The sequence below is a fragment of the Branchiostoma floridae genome, chromosome 8 (genome assembly GCF_000003815.2).
Source record: "Branchiostoma floridae strain S238N-H82 chromosome 8, Bfl_VNyyK, whole genome shotgun sequence".
Taxonomy (NCBI): domain Eukaryota; kingdom Metazoa; phylum Chordata; class Leptocardii; order Amphioxiformes; family Branchiostomatidae; genus Branchiostoma; species Branchiostoma floridae.
The window spans coordinates 22,087,592-22,108,600 of NC_049986.1; the positions used below are offsets into that span (position 1 = coordinate 22,087,592).

At 39.4% G+C, this 21,009-nt stretch overlaps 2 protein-coding genes across 16 annotated transcripts in view; one reads left to right on the forward strand and one right to left on the reverse strand.

Moving 5' to 3' along the window:
- The window catches only part of LOC118421949 (zinc finger protein 208-like), a 516,296-nt gene that overhangs the window by 313,648 nt on the left and 181,639 nt on the right, over positions 1-21,009 (forward strand). The gene's annotated exons all lie outside the window — the stretch shown is intronic.
- Positions 1-21,009, reverse strand: part of LOC118421042 (neuronal calcium sensor 1-like) — a 53,918-nt gene that overhangs the window by 3,172 nt on the left and 29,737 nt on the right. Inside the window, exons 4-10 of one of the 15 annotated variants that reach the window (XR_004831801.1) lie at positions 17,505-17,594; positions 14,972-15,050; positions 7,115-7,203; positions 6,553-6,558; positions 5,878-5,898; positions 4,888-4,965; positions 1,990-2,869 (exon numbers count right to left, since the gene is read on the reverse strand). Coding sequence is in view for 14 of the 15 variants with exons in the window: in XM_035828193.1 (XP_035684086.1) it covers positions 2,014-2,109; positions 4,888-4,965; positions 5,878-5,898; positions 6,553-6,558; positions 7,115-7,203; positions 14,972-15,050; positions 17,351-17,440 (459 nt within the window). In the remaining variant the exon portion in view is untranslated. Of the gene's footprint in view, positions 1-205; positions 2,870-4,887; positions 4,966-5,877; positions 5,899-6,552; positions 6,559-7,114; positions 7,204-14,971; positions 15,051-17,350; positions 17,441-17,504; positions 17,595-21,009 lie in introns of those variants that run through there. The other 14 variants (XM_035828193.1, XM_035828191.1, XM_035828189.1 and 11 more) reach the window with 14 other exon arrangements.

A 21,009-nucleotide genomic window follows, 5' to 3' on the forward strand; every position in this document is an offset into this window, starting at 1 on the left:
CCGCACCTGAAACAGTAGCACCTGACAACTGCCACAGCCACAGACAGTGGGTACCTAGCTGATTTTCGAGGTGCCTGTTTCTGTCACCAGGTGCACTTTTTCGGGTGCCTGATTTTTGAAGTGCCTGTTTCCATCATCAGGTTCACTTTTTCGGGTGCCTGATTTTCGAGATGCCTACTTCTGTCATCAAGTGCATTTTTTTTCAGGTGCCTGCTTATCTAGGTGCCAGATTTACATACCGGTAGTGCTTATAATCACCCTGGTGATGTTGTATATAAAGCTTCAGGAAAAAGTGGTACTCGGGGGACCCTGTCATGCTCAAGGTGGAGCCAACTGTACAGCATCATTTGGTGCGCATCGATTGTCCTCATGCTAAAACAGGCGTTATGGTCATCCAGTTTTCGTTTCGACATGCGCCCTATAGGCAGCACACTGCCCAGCTAATACCCTACGATCATGGACTCTTTTTTTTTTGTTACAACGTCATATATTTACAATAAATACAACTATCATAATGGTGGCAACGCAAGCCTTCCCACCCAATTTGCGTTGTGATTTCAACCTGCTAAAAGCATCAGTCGTTGACAGTCGTCAAACCGTGATGTGAAGAAAACAAAAACAAAATTTTCGGTGGTGAAGCCGTGTCTGTCTGTGGTGTAAGAATCCATCATCAGAGAGTAACCGGCCAGCAAGACGGCCTGAATCGTTCTTTGTTGTTGCCATGGTAATGCATTTGTGCACCCCCCAAACGATGGAAAAGGCTGCCAGAATGACATAGAACTACTGGGGTACAAAGGTCACGGAACAGACACGTAGAAATGGGGCTGTCGCGCAACTACTGTCGATACAAACAGCGGACTATGACGTCACACTTTTACGCAAAAGGCGCAACTTACAACACCAAATAAGGCCACTTTTGCCATGGTAGAAGAAGGGTAATGGGATGTGACAGTGACACATTGAAGGGTAGGTGGGGGAGAAAGGGCTTGCGCTGAAAAGAAATTAAGTTGCACCCTAAGTTTCTTTTCCTTAAAGGTCTGTTTTCTTAAAGTTTCTGCCCCTACAGCAACCTTTTGCATGAGTTTGGGAGGTCGAAGCCATGCACAAGATGTTGTGACAGAGAAGCATAGCCGAATCATGTGAAAGCGAGTTGTACAGGGGTTGGGGTGTTTAGTGATAACATGTCTTTCCATGCATGGGTTCGTTGGGCACCTTCTAGCTAGCCTGGTTGCTATCCTGAAAAGGTTAAGACCAGACTGAGTATAGTTCAATTTTTTTTGGTTCTAGGACTTAAGATAATAATGTTGAACTGACAGATAGACATGAAAATAAACTCTGAAGAAAAGGTTTGCAACCTGATACACAAAGTCTCAGCGAGTCAGATTCAATTGTTTTCGTGCTCTTCTATTGCTATATTTCTAGTTAAAATGTTTGACAACAAATTAAAGAAATTACAGTGGCTTTAGGTCCCATTCAATAGTTACTGCACCGGCCTGAAAATAGTTGCAGGTTAGCACCAATCAAATGGGACGAAAGCCAAAGCAAGTGTGTGTAACCAGAATAGCTAACTCAGTGTCTCCTTACATGCGCAACAGTGCGATGAGCTGACCACAGCCAAACGAGTTAGTGATGGCAGCCATACGTGTCAGTGATTGGAAGGGTCCACTCTGGCAGTTCCTGTCATCATTGTAAAACACGGCTGTAAAAAATGTTTGGCTTGCAGGTTTAGGGTCCATATGATCCCGAAATGAAAGTTGAAAAGCTTAACGTTGAAGTGAAACTGGCCAATAGCATTTAGTTGTGAGGTGGTAAGATAATAGCTTTGTAGAAATTTTGTCAATTGAGTCTTTTTTATTTCAGGGATTTCGAAGGGTACAAACTGTGAGATGTAAATTTGTTGAGGCAAAGGCTTGCCAGCACCAGCCATGTTTGTGAATGACAGCGAGGACTTGAAAGGGAATCCCAGAATACCATTTGTAACGCTCTCACAATGGAAACTTGTATACACAGACATCATTGCTCCATTTCTATAGCCAGCGCCTGGACAATCCAGGCGTCCTTCTTCGAGCCTGAGATAAACTCCGAACGGCTCAACTTTCCGTCCTTATTCTGAAAAAACAACGTTCAAAATGTCCACAGATAGTTTGTCATGACATGAGCTGTCTGATAAGTCACTATATGAATGCATAATGAAAGTAATAGGTTCATTTCAGCTCAACTTCTGTCCTTTCATTCTTTCTGAAAAAAAAATGTTCTAGAAGTTCACAGTTCAAAGTTCACAGCTCATGTTAGACCTTGGAGGCTTGTGATTGGTCACTGTATTGACACAAGATGAGAAAGTGAAATCATCTATCTGATTGGTCACCAATCCACTGAATGACGGGAAAGTGATAGAATCTTTCTGGTTGGTTTAACTGTTCCACTGAATGATGAGAAAGAGAAAGACTGATTGGTCACCATACCATGGCATGATGGGAAAGAAAAAATGCTTTCTGATTGGTCACTATCCCACTGCATCATGTGACAGACCTAAAGCTTTTTGATTGGTCACTGTACCACTGCATGATGGAAAAGTGACTTCTGATTGGCCACCTTCCCATCATCTGCTAAAAGCACTACCTATCAAAGGCAGTTTATAATGTACATGTAAGTCCTCTGTAATACAATATGCACGTAAAGCCCTGGGTACTATTCAAATAATAAAAAAGAGAAATCAACATCTCTCCAATTACAGGATCTGTACAGGTTAAAGATATGCTTGCACAAAGTGGGATCACTGTGGGATCTCCAGCGACAACGCTTGGACGATCCACGGATCACACTTGGATCCCTCCCTGAACTCTTCCTTCGTGAGCTTGCCATCCTTGTTCTGTGGGAGAAAGAAGAGGATTGAACGATAAAGTGTCCACCACTGGTGTTTAAGTGTTAACCACATGTGACACACTGGCTTTGTGTTAAGTGATAATCATGATATTTGTGAATTGTTTAATGTGGTTGCTAAAATAAAAAGTTCCTTGCAGTTGTACACATTACCAACTGTTTTTACATGTACATGTACCTAGCCAAAGTTTCACTTGTAATGAACCATTTGTTTCCTTTCGCAGGCAATACTTACTCGTTCTACTTCACATGAGGTCTAGAAACAGCTTGAAGTAGAACCAGTAACAGATAGTATTGCCTTAAGATGATAGACGGTCAGTGAAACATAGGCTTGGTACAGAGAACTTTGTTATCCATGTGCACAAAAGTGTGATGTCCATGCAACATGCAAAAAGCCTAAAATGCACTGATTTTGTGTCAATGACATATAAGAAAGAAGAAATGGCTTGCAAGCTTTCTTTAACAATTTACTATCAAGTATAAATTGCATGTCATGCAAGGAAAGTGGCTACAATATTCAAATACCATACAATGTCATGTAGATGCAAAATTAAGTATAGTCTACAAACAAAAACGAGAAGAAAAGGTGAGTACACAAACGTTGATGAAGGTACGGTAAGTACACAAACACACAAAGAGTTTTAGAACAGAAGACTGAGAAGGTTCGGTGACAGAAGAGGATTAAAAATTAGTTTTCCAAAGTTGTGAGGAATTGGTGGATGGATTGGTATGCAAGATTTCTTATAGCAGGTGTGTGATTTTAGACGGCAACCTCACTCTTACTCGAAATACTGCTGGAGTGAAGTGGGTTTGATAAATGAATTCTACTCTTTAAGGAAACTACAAATACGGAAAAAAATTTCTGGAAATGTTCAAGAGCGTGAAAAAGTCCTGTAAGAAAGTCAGAAAATGGATCAAATGAGGGAAGGGAAAAAATTGAAACAAAGATCAAATGAAGGAAAGAAAAACTTTGTAAATAGAAGCGGCCCTTATTCTTTCAATCCTGAAACATCACGATCACACAGGAAAACATAAGTTAAGAAAACACAGCTGAAAAGAAGTACACAATAACAATACAAACAGGCTGACAAATCAGTAACAAAACCAAGACAGCAATTGAAATATGCAAATGAGAAAATAGAAGAGTTTAAACAGAAGACAAATACAACAGCTTATCACAAAATTCTGAATTTTCAGATATCAAGTAACATGAAAGAAGAGAAGAACAAAACTGTACATCATCACACACAATTATAGCAAAAAATAGCAAAATCATACAATAAAAGACAGGAATATTACATTAAACCAAGGATGAGAACATATCACAACTAAAAGCTTAGTAACAAAGTACATGATAATCTAAAAGGCTACTAGTAGGGTACAGACAAAGACTATAGTCAGTGCAGGGTAGCATTACGACAGTCAAATATAAAACCTTTCTACATGCAACAGCAATGGTAACAGGGCTAAGACAGGTATTAGAAGCTTGACCCCTTTTACACTGTGTCTAATGCAATTTCTGAAATAACGCAGGACATTAGGCCTAAACATTTCAACTGGGACAGGGCCAAAGGGGTCAGTCTACACTGATGAGGAGCTATTAGAGGAACAAACTGGAGCTACATGTAAAGTATGTACCAGTTTAACACATTACTACAGGACAAATTACGTCGATGAAGGTTAGGCATCCAGGTAATAAGATATGCTTAAAAAAAGCAATTACTCAAGCAACTGGAATATGATTTGGAAACAGTCAGACGTTTCAACTGGTATCCACCAGTTTTCCTCAGTGACCCTGAAGTGATCTGGAAAAAACAGATCTTTTATACTCTACACTATGAATGAAGACAATTCTAGAGGTCCAATAGGAAACATTGTATTGAAAGACAATTTTAGTTTGAGTATAAAAGACCTGTTTTTTCCAAAGTATATCCAGTTGCTTGAGTAATTGCTTTTGGCATACAGGACAGATTGAACTAGAAGAAATTATGAAAGAGTGACCTGCACCTTATCCATCTGTGCGAAGATCTTGTTAACTCTCTTCTCCGGCGTGTCCTCATCTGGGGGCAGCTCCAGCATTGTGCCCTGTGGGGCAAAGGTCAGAGGTGGCAGGTCAGAGGTGGCCAATCAGAGAGAGTTAGACAAACGATTGGATCAAAGGTTAGATCGTGGTTGCGATCAACGTGCATCAGTGCTCTGGTGAGGTCGCAGGGTTGGACAAGTCCATTAGCCTGATTGTTCCCGGCAAGTGAAACTACTGATCGAGCAAGCGCATGTCCTTCCCTACTTGCCCGATCGAGCAAGTAAGATTTTTCATGGAATATATTTTGATATTACTTTTGACAGTCATGGGATCAAGCATGGTTCAACAGAGAAAAGTAGAGCCAATAGCAAAAAAATTCCAATGCTGGAAGTGAAAATACATACTTTTTTTTTAGTTATTTAAATTTTGAGCAGGTGAAAAGTTGGTTCGGGCAAGTAAATTTCATATTTACTTGCCCGAAAGGACAAGCATTAGTTTTAGGCAACTTTTCCAACCCTAGGTCGCTGTAGAAATCTGCCTTCACAATATAAAAAGCCTCATACAAAGATCATTAGTTACATGTCAATACTGTATAGCAATGAGCAGTCAAACGTAGTTATGCACGTTTTAAGGTTCAGACCTGTAATGCTAGTTCACCTTTGTGGGGTAACTTATATTGAATTTTGCTGCATTTGAACACAGGGTATTCACGTATATCATGTCTTTTTATGTAAACAGCCTTATTGCAACATAGAACAAACACCATTGCAGAAAAAAAACAGGCAAAGAAAAAGTAAGCAGGAAGACTAACAACACTGAGAAAAAAATTACAGAAAAATAAGCAGAAAAAAGTCATAGGAAAATTAATAAAAAAATTGGCACAGAAAAATAAGCAGGAAGCAAATAACTTGTAGCAAACAACATAATTTGTAAAAAAAAAAAACAGGCACAGAAAAATAAGCAGGAAGACCAACCTCGCCAGAAAGGGAGCTACTCTGTAAGGTAATAAGAAGACGGGAAATCGACGAGGGAAGAAAAGAAGCGAAGAAACATTGACAAAGATGTTTGCTTCTGAGAAGCCACAGGGTTAGACAATGCACAAGCAAGAGGAATGATCCTTTTAAGGGCTAATACAATGTATGCCAGTTGAAAGTTTGAACTGTGCATGCAGTAAAAGAATGACGCACATAATGAAGACAGGTTCAAGCAACTTATGAGGTTAGAGGGTCTAAGTCCATGTCTTACTTTGTCAGTGTTGCAATTATTAGCCTGGGTTTGGAATGTTCCATGATTCATTTTATAACGGGGGGATTAATTGAATACTTAATTGAGAGAATGAGAGGGAGAAAAACAAAAATGACTTTTTTTCATTCTTTAAGTTTTTCCCACTCTCATGATAAAGTTTTATCTTAAAAATAACTTAAGATATGTATGAAGAACAGGGAGGGAAAAGGGACAAAAGTTGACGAGATAAAATTAGAAGTACTTCAAACACCCCTCCACAAACATTAACAGTGGAACATTCCTCACATGACACAAAAGACATGCAAAAGGCCAAGGGGTTGGTTAGTTTGTTACTAAGATACAGAAAGCTGTACTCAGTCGTCTGTCGGCCATTTTTCTGTCCTAAAGACGGAACAGGGACTCACCTTTTCCTGCATGGGGAAACAAAGAACGACAAAACGCGGGAATGAACCAGGCACAGAAATTGACAAGGAATGGAGGAACATAAAACTGAACAAAGAATGACAGAACATTGAGTGGCATATGGCTTGTCAACATATTGTAGTGCAGGGGTCTAATTTCTAGAAAATAAAGACATCACATAACTTTACAAACAAGGAAAAAAGTGAATTTCTGCCTCTTACAGATTATTTCATAAGTTAAAGTTTAAACCCCTCAATGATTCTACAAGTAGAGAGTTTTAGTCTGTCTGTCTGTCTATGGTATTTTTTTTGTGCATGTGAATATTTGCTCAAATGACAGTCTGTAACTTTTTAAGTTCGGTTCACGTAACTTGAGATCAATATTTGAATAGATTTGAAACCCAGGATTCGTAAGTAGGTCCCAGGCAACCATAACCATTCTCACTTCCTAGTATTCTCATTTAGTGACTGCCATTGTTATCTCTACTGGTAGAGTCAGCACTCCTGCCAGATCACAATCTCTATGAGCATGTATACCCAGACATGTTATACATGTAAAACTCACCACCATGGCGTAGATGGCTTCCACTATGTTCAGCATCTCTGATTTTGTGATGTAGCCATCGTTGTCGAGGTCATACAAGTTGAAAGCCCCTGGAAACAAACAAACAAAAAAAGTTTACATGCTGCACCCCCACAAATGGTACAATCCTCGAATAATGTGCTGATTTTTTAAAATGTGTACCGCAGCACTCTTTTCAACATGACAAGGGAAACTTAGAGATATCTGTGATGTAGCCTTCGTTGTTGTCATTAGGTCATACAAGTTGAAAGCCCCTGAAAACATAGAAGCAAACAAACAAATGCTGAATGTTTCACCCAGCACAAATGGCACATTCCTAAACCATGTGCTGAAAATCATTATTTTTTGCACATGACACTTTTTTTCACCATGGCAAGGGAAATCAATCAGACATTTTTCACGGATGATTTTCTGTCATAGTCTGCACTTATGGTGCATCGAACTGGGCATTTGGCATTTTTCATCTGACAGCTTCTAGGCCTAACTGGAGAAGATGGGCATGGAAGATGGGTAAGTAGAGCAGCAAAGCATATTACAAGGCCTATTTTCTGATGGTTGCAACATAAATGTCCTTCATTTTTCCTTACTTTGCAAAGGGATTTTGGTACAGTGCAACACTATGAATACCAATTTCTATTACAAGTCTCATTCCTAGCCGACTTCTACAGACAAGTTATGATCATAAAAGTTTCTGACACTTAACTTGCTTTGAAAAAATTAACCGCTGTAAGACTATGAAGACAGTCACCTCTATCCACAAGCTGTTTTCAGGTCACATTTCTGACATTCTATGATTCTTGTTTGACACCTGCAGTGGGATTTTATGATAGTTACATTAAAAAAAAAATTGTCTTTGAACCCCCTATCCACACAAGTCTTATTTTCATTTCATGTGTTTTTTGTTCCAATGAACAGGTCATGATGAGACCAATATGAGGATCTGCTGAGGTTCCAATCAACACGGTATTGCTATACATAAAAGGCTTCAATCAGACCAAAACTCAGGCTGATTGTCCTTGAATAAAGAGGCAGAAACTGCAGTGTGAGACCAAGTTCCGTCTAAACTAAAAGTAAAACATGAAACTGCTAGAGGATGTTGCAGTGTTCGGTAATCAACGCGGTATTGCTATACATAAAAGGCTTCAATCAGACCAAAACTCAGGCTGACTGTCCTTGAATACAACTGTAACTGCAGTGTGATACCAGGGGCTAGCTGAAAAAACAACAATATGAAACCACTAGTGTTGAGGTGTTCGGGAATCATCAGCAGATTGCTGTACATGAAAGATAAAAGGCTCCAATCAGACCAAAACTCAGACTGACTGTCCTTGTATACAGACTCTGAGGCAGAAACCGCCTTCTGAGACCAGGTTATGACAAAACTAATATTTCAGACCATGTTGCAGTGTTATGCAATCATCAGGATATTGCTGTACATGACAGGCTCCAATCTGGCACAAAGTCGGGTAGATTGTCCTTGACAGGAAATTATCACACACCAGATTTAACTGCCTGTATTAGCGTACATGTAATGCCAAGGTCGGATGTACGCTACATCACGTTGATTGGGTGGTCGGGTTATGGGATTTTCCGGCAGTGAATTTTGAGCTGAGACAATTTTGTTGCAAGATCATGTGAGACAGTCATGATTTCACACCGTCGGATACAGTTTTTGATTTGATTTGATTTATTCGGCTGTATAATCATGAGAAATACAGCCAGGGCTACCCAACTAGCCTGAGGCTATTATCAAGGGCTAGCCCTGGTAACATTACAATATACGTTATACAATAGTATACAGTATACAACAGTATTAACGATACATGTAACTTTGACTACAGAGGTGATCCGTCTTTACGATATTGATGCCAATGAATTGTAAGGTCATACTTTTCCATTGGTTAAGGGGCAATCTATCATTGACTCACACACTCACACTATCTGCTTCATGGTCTTTTTTTATCACCATTTTTGTGACTTCTTTTCTCTACCCTGTTTCCGCATTTGAATAGGCTACAACATAATCCTGTCAGAAGAAGCTTAAATCTCTTCCCCTCCACAAGTCTCATTGACACCATGTTTGTATAAGTGATCAGGCCACCACAATTCAATTTGTTGGGATTTGGGTTCAAAGAAATTCTGCCCCAAAGGAGCAACACACCAACAGAGCCTGATCGATGAGGCTCACAGTTTCAGGGTGTGAAATTCAATCCAGTCTCTCAGACACAAGGTTTCCTTCCAGCCCTCTACATGTATTTATATCTTTGCCAACTTGCAGTATGTTTTAGGTCTGATTTGTCTCAGTGTGTGTGTGAGAGAGAGTCAGATTGTGTGTGTGTGTGTGTGTGCATGTGTGTGTCAGTGAGAGAGAGAGAGAGAGAGTGTGTGTGTGTGTGTGTTCATGTGCGCATGCGTGGACAGTATAACTTGGGAAGCTGAGAATGGATTATAATGATATTTGGTAAATAGGTGGATATATATACAGGTCAGGAAAAGACAGGCCCAGCTTAATAATGGGCATCCTACAAGATTTCTGAAGTACTGTTACAGTAGTGAACCTTCTAGCTTAGATATCTTTATAGTTTGCTCCTTTTTTATAGTTAATTTTACCTTAGATTGTCTAAGAACTAAGAAAGTAAACTGGAGTAGTCAAATCTTATTACTTGTTTGATCACTATAGGAGAAGTACTGTAGTGGACCTTCTAGCTTAGATATCTTTATATATTGCTCCTTTTTTTGTTACTAGTAATTTGTACCCTAAATTGTGTTATAAGAACCAAGCAAATAAATTGGAGTAGCCCAATCTTGATACTTGTTTGATCACTACAGGAGAAAAGACCAGCCGATCCTTTTCAAACAGCGAGAGGAGAGAATCCAATAATCCCCACGCTTCAGAAGTTCCTTCTTTTAGATGGGACCAGAGACCATCCGTCAGGCTCTCCGTGTTTGAAGTCCACACGTAAATTGACAGCGGACAGAAGTGGGTGGATGATCAGTGACTGCAAAATGGCCGGACTAAATCCCCGACTGCCACTTCAGAGGCATGTCTGAATGAGTGGCCATGAATGCTTCATTGCTTTAGTTGTCAAGCACAAGGTCTCCTTTGGTCAAGTACTCTTCAGCTCTTGTCGTCTCGGGAGACGGTCAACAGCTTCAGTCTGGGCCTCAGTCAGTTACTGGTTACTGGTCAAGCACTAGCCCAATCTTAATACATGTAATTTATGGCTTTCAAATAGTGCTGTAAATAAACTGCTTTTCGAATATTGTAGGGCATTAGACTACTGTACTGCTACCTATAGTCTAGATAAATCTTGGTCAATAATTATTCTCTCAACTCACAACTTTCTCAAGTAGTCTAATTATTTGTCCGTTGGGGTACAAACATCTGTTACACAGTAGAATTTGTAACAATTGCTGTAGAGCAAATTAAATACATTATCAAGAATTGAGATCAAGACTAAAAATCCCTGAATGCCACAGTTCAGAGCGGCCATGTCTGAATGAGTGGCCGTGAATGCCTCATTGCTTTAGTTGTCAATTACAAGCACAAGGCCAAACATATACACAGTGGAACTCTAACGATTGGTGTGGAGCAAATGGAAATACACATTGACAATCAAGTCAATACATTATAATCATACGCATTCCTGATAAGTCTGACATTACCACGTTTCCTCCCCAACTATTTTACAAATTAAAGGAAGGATATGAATGCTTCATGACTGTATGCATCCATCATGTACATAACTGTACAATCATCATAGCAAACTTTTTGACAATTATGATAATCAAGACTTTAGTAATCTACATTCTCATGCACATTCCAAATTGATATCAGATCTACAAAATTTATACATAATATGTGTTATAATGTGTATGTGCTATTCACTTGCAATTTGAATGTATATCATTTCAACTTCAGGCCAAACTTTTGGGTTGTTTACACCAGATACAACAAGTCTTGTTTCACAGTTACGAGTATCACCATATAATCAGAGCCACATCCAAATGAGTGGCCATGAATACATGTACCTTATTACTGTGTCATGTAAAACACAAACTGACACCTACACACTTTCCTGGCTATAAAATTGTCATGTCTTTACATACTGTTCAGTTAAACGTGGACTCAGCAACCACTCAAGGGACTGTAAAAAATAGTTAATGAGGACAGGGCGGGGTAAACTAATGTAAAAATGTGAATGGAGTTACACATGTATAAGTGTAGCATGTGCCTGTGTCATGTGGCTGTCTTACATACCAGGTTTAACTGCTGCAGTAAACCTTGCTATGGTACGAAATAAAATGGAAATTTCATGACAGACATTATAAAGTAATGAATAACTTATCAGGACACAGGAAACTTGTATCAAGCACAAGGCACCACCCACACAATTTTCCTCTAGAACTGTCACATCAAGCACTCTAATCCACATCTCCTGTTGTTTTGATCAGAAAAAAGAGGTCAAACCCAACCTGTTTAGAAATAGCCAAAATCTGTGTCTAGTCTCTTTTTGCAATGATATTTATCACTATCCATTGTCATATGTACATGTTCATGTATGTTCCCTATGTTTCTACCATGTACTTGCAAATAGTCTCCAGGGATGAACTTACAAATAAACCTTCGTTACACAGAACAGTGACCAATGCTGGGCATCCTGCAGAACCACATTGACAGGTTGACTAATCTAATTTTAATGACATTTCTATCAAATGAAATGAAAGAATAAGGGTTTCTTTGCCACAGTGACTGCCTCCTTTTTTATTCAAATTACACAGAACAGTGACCAATGCTGAGCATCCTATATGGAACTGCCTTGACAGGTATACTAATCTAAGTTTAATGACATTTCTGTTACACCTAATGGAAGAAACACACAAAGGTTTCCTTGCCACTGTGACTGTCTCCTAATTTCTTTTATCAGAAATTAAACAGTGACCAATGCTGAGCAACCTGTGGAACCCCATTGGCAGACTACCAAGTTTATTGACATTTCTATTGATGAAAAAGAGAACACATAAGGGTTTCTTTTCCCCTTTAAAAAAATTGACACTGTCTCCTGTTGCTTGGATCAGAAATTAAACAGTGACCAGTGCTGATGAATGAAAAAATAAGGGGTTTCAGCTTTATTCAAATACAACTAAATCTCTACAGAACGGAGATTTACTTTCGGACAATTCAAGTGACATGCATCACTCTTACTCAGCGCCACTAGAATGAGGCGCTGGGTTTAAATCCAGGATGCTACCGATCTCAAGCTTTTCTGGTAATACAACTTTCCTCACTTCACCCAGGTGTAAAACTGTTTACTGACTCCACATAAAAAATTGCCTCTGTGACTGTCTCACTGATCAGAAATTAAACAGAACAGTGACCAATGCTGGGCACCCTGCAGAGCTGCCTTTTTTGACAGGCATGATAATGAGACTGGGTGATGAGGGAGTTACGATGACTGATCCCTACAGCTGCCTCACAGCCACGTCCAAATGCACCGCCACGAGCGGATGGACACCACCAGGTTAACAGGGTCGTTGGGCATAACTGCAGGGTGACTTTAGTCAAGAACCCAAAGGCGCTGGGTTTAAAACCTGTCATGCTACCGATCTCAAGCCTTTCTCAAGCCTTTCTGGTTCACGACTTTCCTCACTCCACCCAGGTGTAAAACTGTTTACCTGACTCCACCTAAAAAATTGCTTCTGTGACTGTCTCACTGATCAGAAATTAAACAGAAAACAGAACAGTGACCAATGCTGGGCACCCTGCAGAGCTGCCTTTTTGACAGGCATGATAATGAGACTGGGTGATGAGGGAGTTACGATGACTGATCCCTACAGATGCCTCACAGCCACGTCCAAATGCACCGCCACGAACGGATGGACACCAGGATAACAGGGTCGTTGGGCATAACTGCAGGCTAGGGTGACTTTGGCCCAGAACCCATGGCCAGAGGTCCTGGGTTTGAATCCTCTCATGCTACCGATCTCAAGCCTTTCTGGTAACACGACTTTCCTCACTCCACCCAGGTGTAAAACTGTTTACCTGACTCCACCTAAAAAATTGCCTCTGTTACTGTCTCACTGATCAGAAATTAAACAGAACAGTGACCAATGCTGTACAGCCTGTGGAACTGCCTTTTTGACAGGCCTGATAATGAGACTAGGTGATGAGGGAGTTACGATGACTGATCCCTACAGCTGCCTCACAGCCACGTCCAAATGCACCGCCACGAGCGGATCATTAGTAAAGCTGTCAAGCACGACGTGCCACCCACGCGCTGCGACCCCTAAAATCAGAACAACTCAAGGTCGGTCGCCACCGTTACAAGATTTCTCAGACAAAACAAGGATTCCAATTAAGACAATAAACTGTGAAACTTTTGAATTACTGCTTGACTGAACGTTATATTGGGTGACAGTCTTTATTTGCCCTTTTATTCACACCCTGGAACTGTGTATACCCAGATAAAAACTTCAACTCAGGCTTTGTCACTCTTCTAGTTTAGCATTACCCTGTTAAGTTGTCCTTAGTAATATTATATTATTGCCATGAAAGAGAGATCTTATCTCCAAGCAGATCCTACGGTAGCAAAGGATAGTATCAAAATGCTGGCAACAGGAGTTTAGCAGGCCTAGAAGTGTGCATTGGCTACAACAAAAATACATTCGGTAGTCAATGGTCACTCCTTGGCCGGCTAAACTCCTTTGCCAGCTTTTGATACTATCTTATGCTAGGATCTGCAGTTATTCATACTCCTCTAGCTTCTCAATTCATTTCCTTGGTCAATTCTAAACAGAATAATCTGGTCCATGTCCCTGTTGAAAAGTTTGGCCATTTGGCCATTACGCTTTCCGTTCTTTCCGTTAATATAATATTTCTAATGGGAATAAAACTTCTTAATGCCTGTTCAAACTCAGCATTACCAAGCCATTACAATGATAGTGTGAGTAGGAGCCATGCAGAAAACTTGCAAAATGTATATTCAGGCAAATATTCAACTCCCAATCGTACCTATATCAATGGTAGTGAGAGTATTCTGCGTTGATGTGATCATAGGAGAAAAGTGGAGCCAGAATTGGGTGAATACCAGGCTAACAGGGTTGTGGGGAATAACTGAAGGGTAGCTTTGGTCCAGAGCCCAGAGGTTTGAATTCTCGTGCCTTTGGGAAAGACACTTATCGCTACCGGTTACACAATTTTCCTAACGAAACCCAGATGTAAAACTGGGTACCAAACCTGACTTAGGTTGGGTAGGTAAAAGGCAGTGCCTTTGGGAAAGACACTTAGCTGTAACACAATTTCTTCCCTCAATCCAGATGTAAAAATGGGTACCTGACTTACAGTGGTGGAGGAAAAGGCAGTGGAAGGAGAGGGATGAGTTCCGTCTTCCAATACTGTACCTTAAGACAAAGTGGCTAACAACCAACTGTCCAAGCCATGGCCATGAGAAATCTACACAAACCTGGGACCTAAAAGAGGATGAATGTATATGTAGACTGCGGGTGGATTTACTTGTGCCAGAGGGGGAGTTACTCCCTCAGTAAGTCCACCCCATTTTGTTATGTCTGAGGGCTGTTTCTATTAGTTTTGGGGGACTATTATCCAATTTGAAAGTAAGTCCTTCAAACAAACTAAGAGAGGAAGCCCATCTTCAGTTCTCCCTGAGTAAGTCCATTTTCAGACCATTGGACTTACTGTGGGTGAAAGGAGGACTATATGGTCCATGGTATACCTGTAAGTCGTTCATACATGTATATCCAAGGTTTGCGAGGCCCTTACCTTTTTACCTGGCTATATCTACAAGTTGAAAAAAGGGAAAAATATGAAGAAAAACTTACAGTCCAGCTTTTCGTCTAACGTCCCTCTTGACGTGATGGATAGTGCACAGATGAATTCTTTAAATGTGATGTAACCATCCTGCGGAAAAACAGAACAAAATTGTTATTTTCTGTCAGGAATACACAAAAACAAGGTTGCTGTTTGTCAGAACTCCTCCTTGTAATAGTCCTACATTTAGAATGTCAAGTTCAACAACATAACTTGTCTCTAAAGCAAAGCAGTCATCAATTGAGATAAAGCATAATGCTTCTGCAAGTAGCTAGTGTAGGTGTGATACAGCTTTGCTATGACTTGTGTTTCGTCTTCAGATAAAAAGAAAAATCCAGATGCATTGTGGGAGATATTGTATCCTAAATCCCAGTTGCTACTGTTCTTCAAGCCTGTTACTACTTTAAATGTTATTTGAATTTGTATAAGCTAGCATTAAATTCATCAAAAATTAAAACTGCCACAAACATGCTGAGCCTGATAGAGCCTAATAGCTAGCGACAATTCTCTTTCCCTACAGCCTTCTTTTTTGCACAAATTAAATGACTGTTTTACACAACATTCCTGTTTGAAATGTAGTCATTTGATCTGTCTGTACACAAAAGCAAGCAGCAAATTTCATTTTCAATGTACAAATGTAGGACTGAGGAGAGTTGACAACCCGACATTTAGGCGCCTTCACACAAAAACCTGCTTATGGTTATGTCTCATTAGCAGTAACATAAACCTTGGCAAGTATGTCCCCCCAAAACAACCCCATGCACAGCCTCTCATATCAGCAGCAACAGCTGGAACAGGAAGGGCGTGAAAGGGGTTTCTGCTATCTCACAATGTTGGTGAATCTATAAATTCAAGCAAATGGGTTTATGAAATAATTTTCATTGCAACTAATAGCTTTTCTAGAATTGAATTGATTTATATATAGCGTTGTCATTCCAAACGAAAAGTGGAAAGTGTTTTCATAATAAATCTCCCTCTCACGCCCTCAAGGAAACGGATACGTTGACTCGGCTGCAATAACAACGAGGCATGTTCAGCTGACAGCCCAGTTTAGCCATTCAGTGTGTTTGTAATGGCAGCACACAGCTGAATATACTGACAGTTCACTACCTATCAATACATTATACACACGCTGTAAAACCAACCCAGCAAAAATGGTTGCCAAGCAGTTTGGTTCTTTGCCCCTTTGCTCTTTGCGAACAATCCTTTGCCAAGCCTTGAGGCACGATCGCTGAAAACACATTAGAGCCGCAGGGCAATTTTACATCATAAGGTAGTTTAATGTATCAGGTTACAGTTAGAACATGCTGGGGGTAATTTGATACGCGGGAATGTCCGTAAAACATGGTGACACCGTAGCATGTCTGGGAACTGTAATTGGCTAGCAAAAAAATTCTTCGGGTTAAAAGGTTTGGGGAAAACTTGAATGAACATGCACTGAAAATAAATTATGTGCGTTTCAAAGTCATGTGTACATCTAGAATTGTTTTTTATTCAGAAGTCTTAAAGTCAAATTTGTGGGAGGGGGGCATGCACACCATGCATTTGGGGAAACTGCTGGCTATTAGTAGAACAAAAGCAATCAGAAATGTCTAAACTACTGCTATGCTATAGCTGAATTCTAGTACTACTAGCAAAAGAATGCATTAAAATAAATTTAATAGATAAGATAAATAAGTATACAAGTCAAACCAGTACCATTACCATTACAACATTCATTTGACAGCCATAATATAGAAGTCATGATACATGTCATTGACCTTAATACTTGCTAAAAGTTACATTTCATTGTTAAAACACTTGCAAATTAATTATACCTATAGCAGGACAGTGTCACTGTCAGTGTCATTGTAATTTATGTAAGTAATATCCTTATTTGGTCAACAGGTCCTTATTTGGTGAGCAAGTCCTTATTTGGCCATTGGCAATCCATATTTGGTCACTCAGTCAGTTGCGTGTACTTGCAGTAGACGTTCTTTGGTCAGCCAGTTCCAAAGAATTTGGTCATGAGATAAAGATGGCTTGCAAAAGTCAGTTCCTTACATGTATTAAAAGTCTTAGTAAGCTAAAAAAAACTGGTCTTGAACAAGTTGAGTGTCCATATTTGATGGTGTTGGTCTAAACTTGTATGCCATATTTGGTAAGCCTGTTACATGTATATGTCCTTATTAGGCAAGGGAGTCAATGATGCAGGGATGTCAAATTTGATGTCACACCATGTGGTTGTTAATGAGGAGGGGAAAATGAGGGGAAAATGGTGCATCTTCGCTTTGCTTGCAGGGCAAAGGAGGTGGGGGGGCATCAGGAGACAATTGTTCTGCCTTGCTGAGCCAGGCATTAGTGGCTTCAATCCTGTAGCTCTGGCTGTTTCTCTGAGCCAAAAACCTTACCTTATTGATATCGAATACATTGAAGACAAAATTGGCAAACTTGGACGCGTCCCCGTGGGGGAAAAACTGTTGGTAGATAGCCGTGAACTCCTGGAGGGGGGAAAGAACGACATGAAAAGGTTTGAGAACACCCAGGTAAAGAGACGCAGCCTACCTTGTTTGTATCAAACACATTGAAGACAAAATCGGCAAACTTTGTGGGATCTCCATGAGGGAAAAATTGCTTGTAGATTGTTGTGAACTCCTGAAACACAAGATTTTAGACTTATGTTAAACAAGAATATATTGGCAAGCATATGTTATCAACAAAAAAGGATGTTAGGGATTGTTTTAAAAATGTACCACACTACATGTGCTTTTCTAGTCAATGATTCATGCTTTTCTGCATCATCTTTTACAAATTCCCTGTAAAGATTTTGTTCTCATTTTCAAACAATCCCCATCAAGTCCTCTTGTTAGTTTTACTGTTGAAGTATAGTGAAAGTCTATACCTTGGAGTAACAGGAGAAATCCAACAAATACAAAAGTAATCATGTAGCATGTATTTAGCATTTCTTGATAACATTTGTTTCCATCCAAAGAAAGTTATCTTCAAGGCTAGACTTTCACTACAGTTCAATGGCGACCTGTTAAAAGTGTAAAAATACATCGAAGTAAAAATTTGTTATTGTTAGTAAATTGCATGAAAAAAATGACAATCATTGAATTGTTCTGTTTCTAAATAAAAGAAGATAAAATAATTATTCCAAAAACAGTTAAAATTTGCAAATTGAATATCTCACAAGACCAAAACATTTTACACAAAGAATATTGAAGGAACAACAGTGTAAAAATCCAATGGAAAGCTACAAGTATGAACAGTCTAAATTTCAGCACTAAGGACAGGTCCATAACTTCCACTATGTGTTACTATTGGTACCCTGAAAACATTCTTAAGACAAAATTCTGCGGGCTCAGATTGATACATAATCCATGTAGATGTAAATCAACATCCTAACTCATTCACTTAGATTTAGAAAATAATCCATACCCCCTTAGCCAATGGTTATAGAGCCAGTTTCACATCCCATTTAAATCCTTCCTAGAAGCACCTCAAGGTGCCACCATTAACCATACAAAACAGCTGGAGCACAGCAGCTGGCTGTCCCTAGTGCTCAATTTGTTGGCTGTCAGATTTAAACTGAAATCTATGGCTGAGCTAGAAAATCAAATTTATGGAAACATACTGTAATTCACTTTGTCTTTTCAGTACCAAAATTTCACGGTCTGAAAAAATTTAACTTGTTCTCGGAACTAAATGTTCACTGTGGTGGCAGGTGGGCATTAAAAAAGTTGCATGTATTATTTGTTATCTGAAATGATAAGTTCCCGTTACAGTCGTCACCGTGAAAACCGTGAACATAAAAGTACATCGAAAAAAATCAGGAAGTACAGTAGTCGGAGTCCTGGTACACAGTGTCAGTTTCTGTCACTGCACATAATCATGCAGATACAATTACTGCGGGCTGTTGCCTCATTTACTCATTAGCCAATAATGAGCGCACTAATTAGAGATGTATGGATTCTATACATGTACAAACTGGACCGACCTACATGTAGGGTCATCGACCTGCTGGGCCCAGGTGGGGTAGTTGTGTAGTTAGGCATGATTTAGTCGAGGAAACCTACGTACGCATCGAGAACTGGTAAATTTATTTACACCAAATCTTTCTACTTTCTTAGCTATCTAGCTTTGGAAGGTAAAATAAAGGAGATGTTACTAGGGTGAGCAAAATACAGATAAGAGGGAAAGGCAACCTGTGATCTTAATAGATTGATAAATGGGAAAAATCTGAAACAGCTAAGACAGCTAAGGATGTGAGAATTTTGGAGTGACCTTACATCCTGCATGCTCATATATGGTTCCTGTGATCTTTTTACCTTTTTTTTTCTCAAATCTAAAGAATAAAGTAATCATTGACATGATTTATCTAGACTACATGTATGTATCCATAGCGATGCCTTTCAATATCAGCTGAGTTCAAGGAGACTTTATTTTCTCTACAGTACGAAACAGTAATTTTTTTTCACATGGCCTCCAGTGACCAAAAGAGAGATGCTGAAATATTCAAGATTTTACTTTCTGTGAGATGAAGATAACTTTTTGGTGCAGCAACAGGTGCAATGCATGGCAACTTGTACATGAGAATTCAACTACATTTGCTACTAATATTTAACCATTGTAAAGAACTAACAAATAACTGAATAACTGTTAAGAAAATCTAGCAAAGATTATGTACAAAAACAGCTGCCGTGGCCTTTAGTGATTACCATGTCAAGAAAACAAAGTAGGATCTACAACCCCCACTTCTGCAGGAGTCCCCGGAAAGGTTTAAGCCAGGCTCTGAGGCTTGATTGCTTTTTGTCTGAGTGGTTTGAGGTTGGAAATGTCACGACAGAACAGAAGGAATTACTGTCCAGGGTCGGCTAGCGCACCCAGACGTGACGGGACATGCAATTATGTAATAACTACTAGACAGAGTGAGGGGCATTCAGGGTTATATATATAGGGTAACACTTCTTAGTAGCTTGAAGGATATGTCTTAATGTGTTCTTCTAGGGAGTGAAAGAAAAGCTATATATTTGGAAATTATATTATATTAGCAACACCTTCTGTAACACATCTAAAACATGGCTAGCTGAGAAGTTTGATTTTCAATATTGCTGAACTGTTCGTGGCCTTGGCAAGACGTCAAATGTGATGGATGAGAAATTTTGCGGTTGTGTCAATATCTAATATCGCACCATGTCTGGTACTAATCATATACATGTAGCAATTTTAAGTATGTCTTAGTGTTATTTTCCTAGGGCAGTAAAGTAAAACTTGACATTTGGATATTGCAGATAAGTTCTAAGTGAGTTATCCTTCTGTCTTGTGAGAAAATGGTAGCACTTTGAAAGACACAACTACATGACATCGTTAAGTTAAGATTTAGATAAAGTTTTCTTAAAACTCTGAAGAAACACTCTATAGCATCCAACTTCTATTGTCACAAAGCCTTACATTAGCAGCACCTTCTGTAACACATGACTAGTTAAGAAGTTTGATTTTCAATACTGCTCAACTGTTCGTGGCCTTGGCAGGACGTCAAATGTGATGGATGAGAAATTTTGCGGTTGTGTCAATATCTAATATCACACCAAGTCTGGTACTAATCATATATTCGTAGCACTTTTAAGTATGTTTTAGTGTTGTTTTCCTATGGGAGTAAAGAAAAACTAGACATTTGGATATTGCAGATAAGTTCTAAGTGAGTTATCCTTCTGTCTTGTGAGAAAATGGTAGCACTTTGAAAGACACAACTACATGTAAAGTTAAGATTTAGATAACGCTTTCTTAAAACTCAGAAGAAACACTCTATGGCATCCAACTTCAATTGTCACTAAGCCTTATACTAGTAGTAGCAACACATCTCAAATATGACTAGCTGATGAGAAGTTTGATTTTCAATATTGCTCAACTGTTCGTGGACTTGGCAGGACGTCAAATATGACGGATGAAAAATTTTGCGGTTGTGTCAATATCTAATATCGCACCCTGGCTGGTACTAATCAGAACCCTGATTCCCACAGGGCACTGGGAGGGGATAGTTTCCTGGGGACAAATTTTCTCTCCTTTA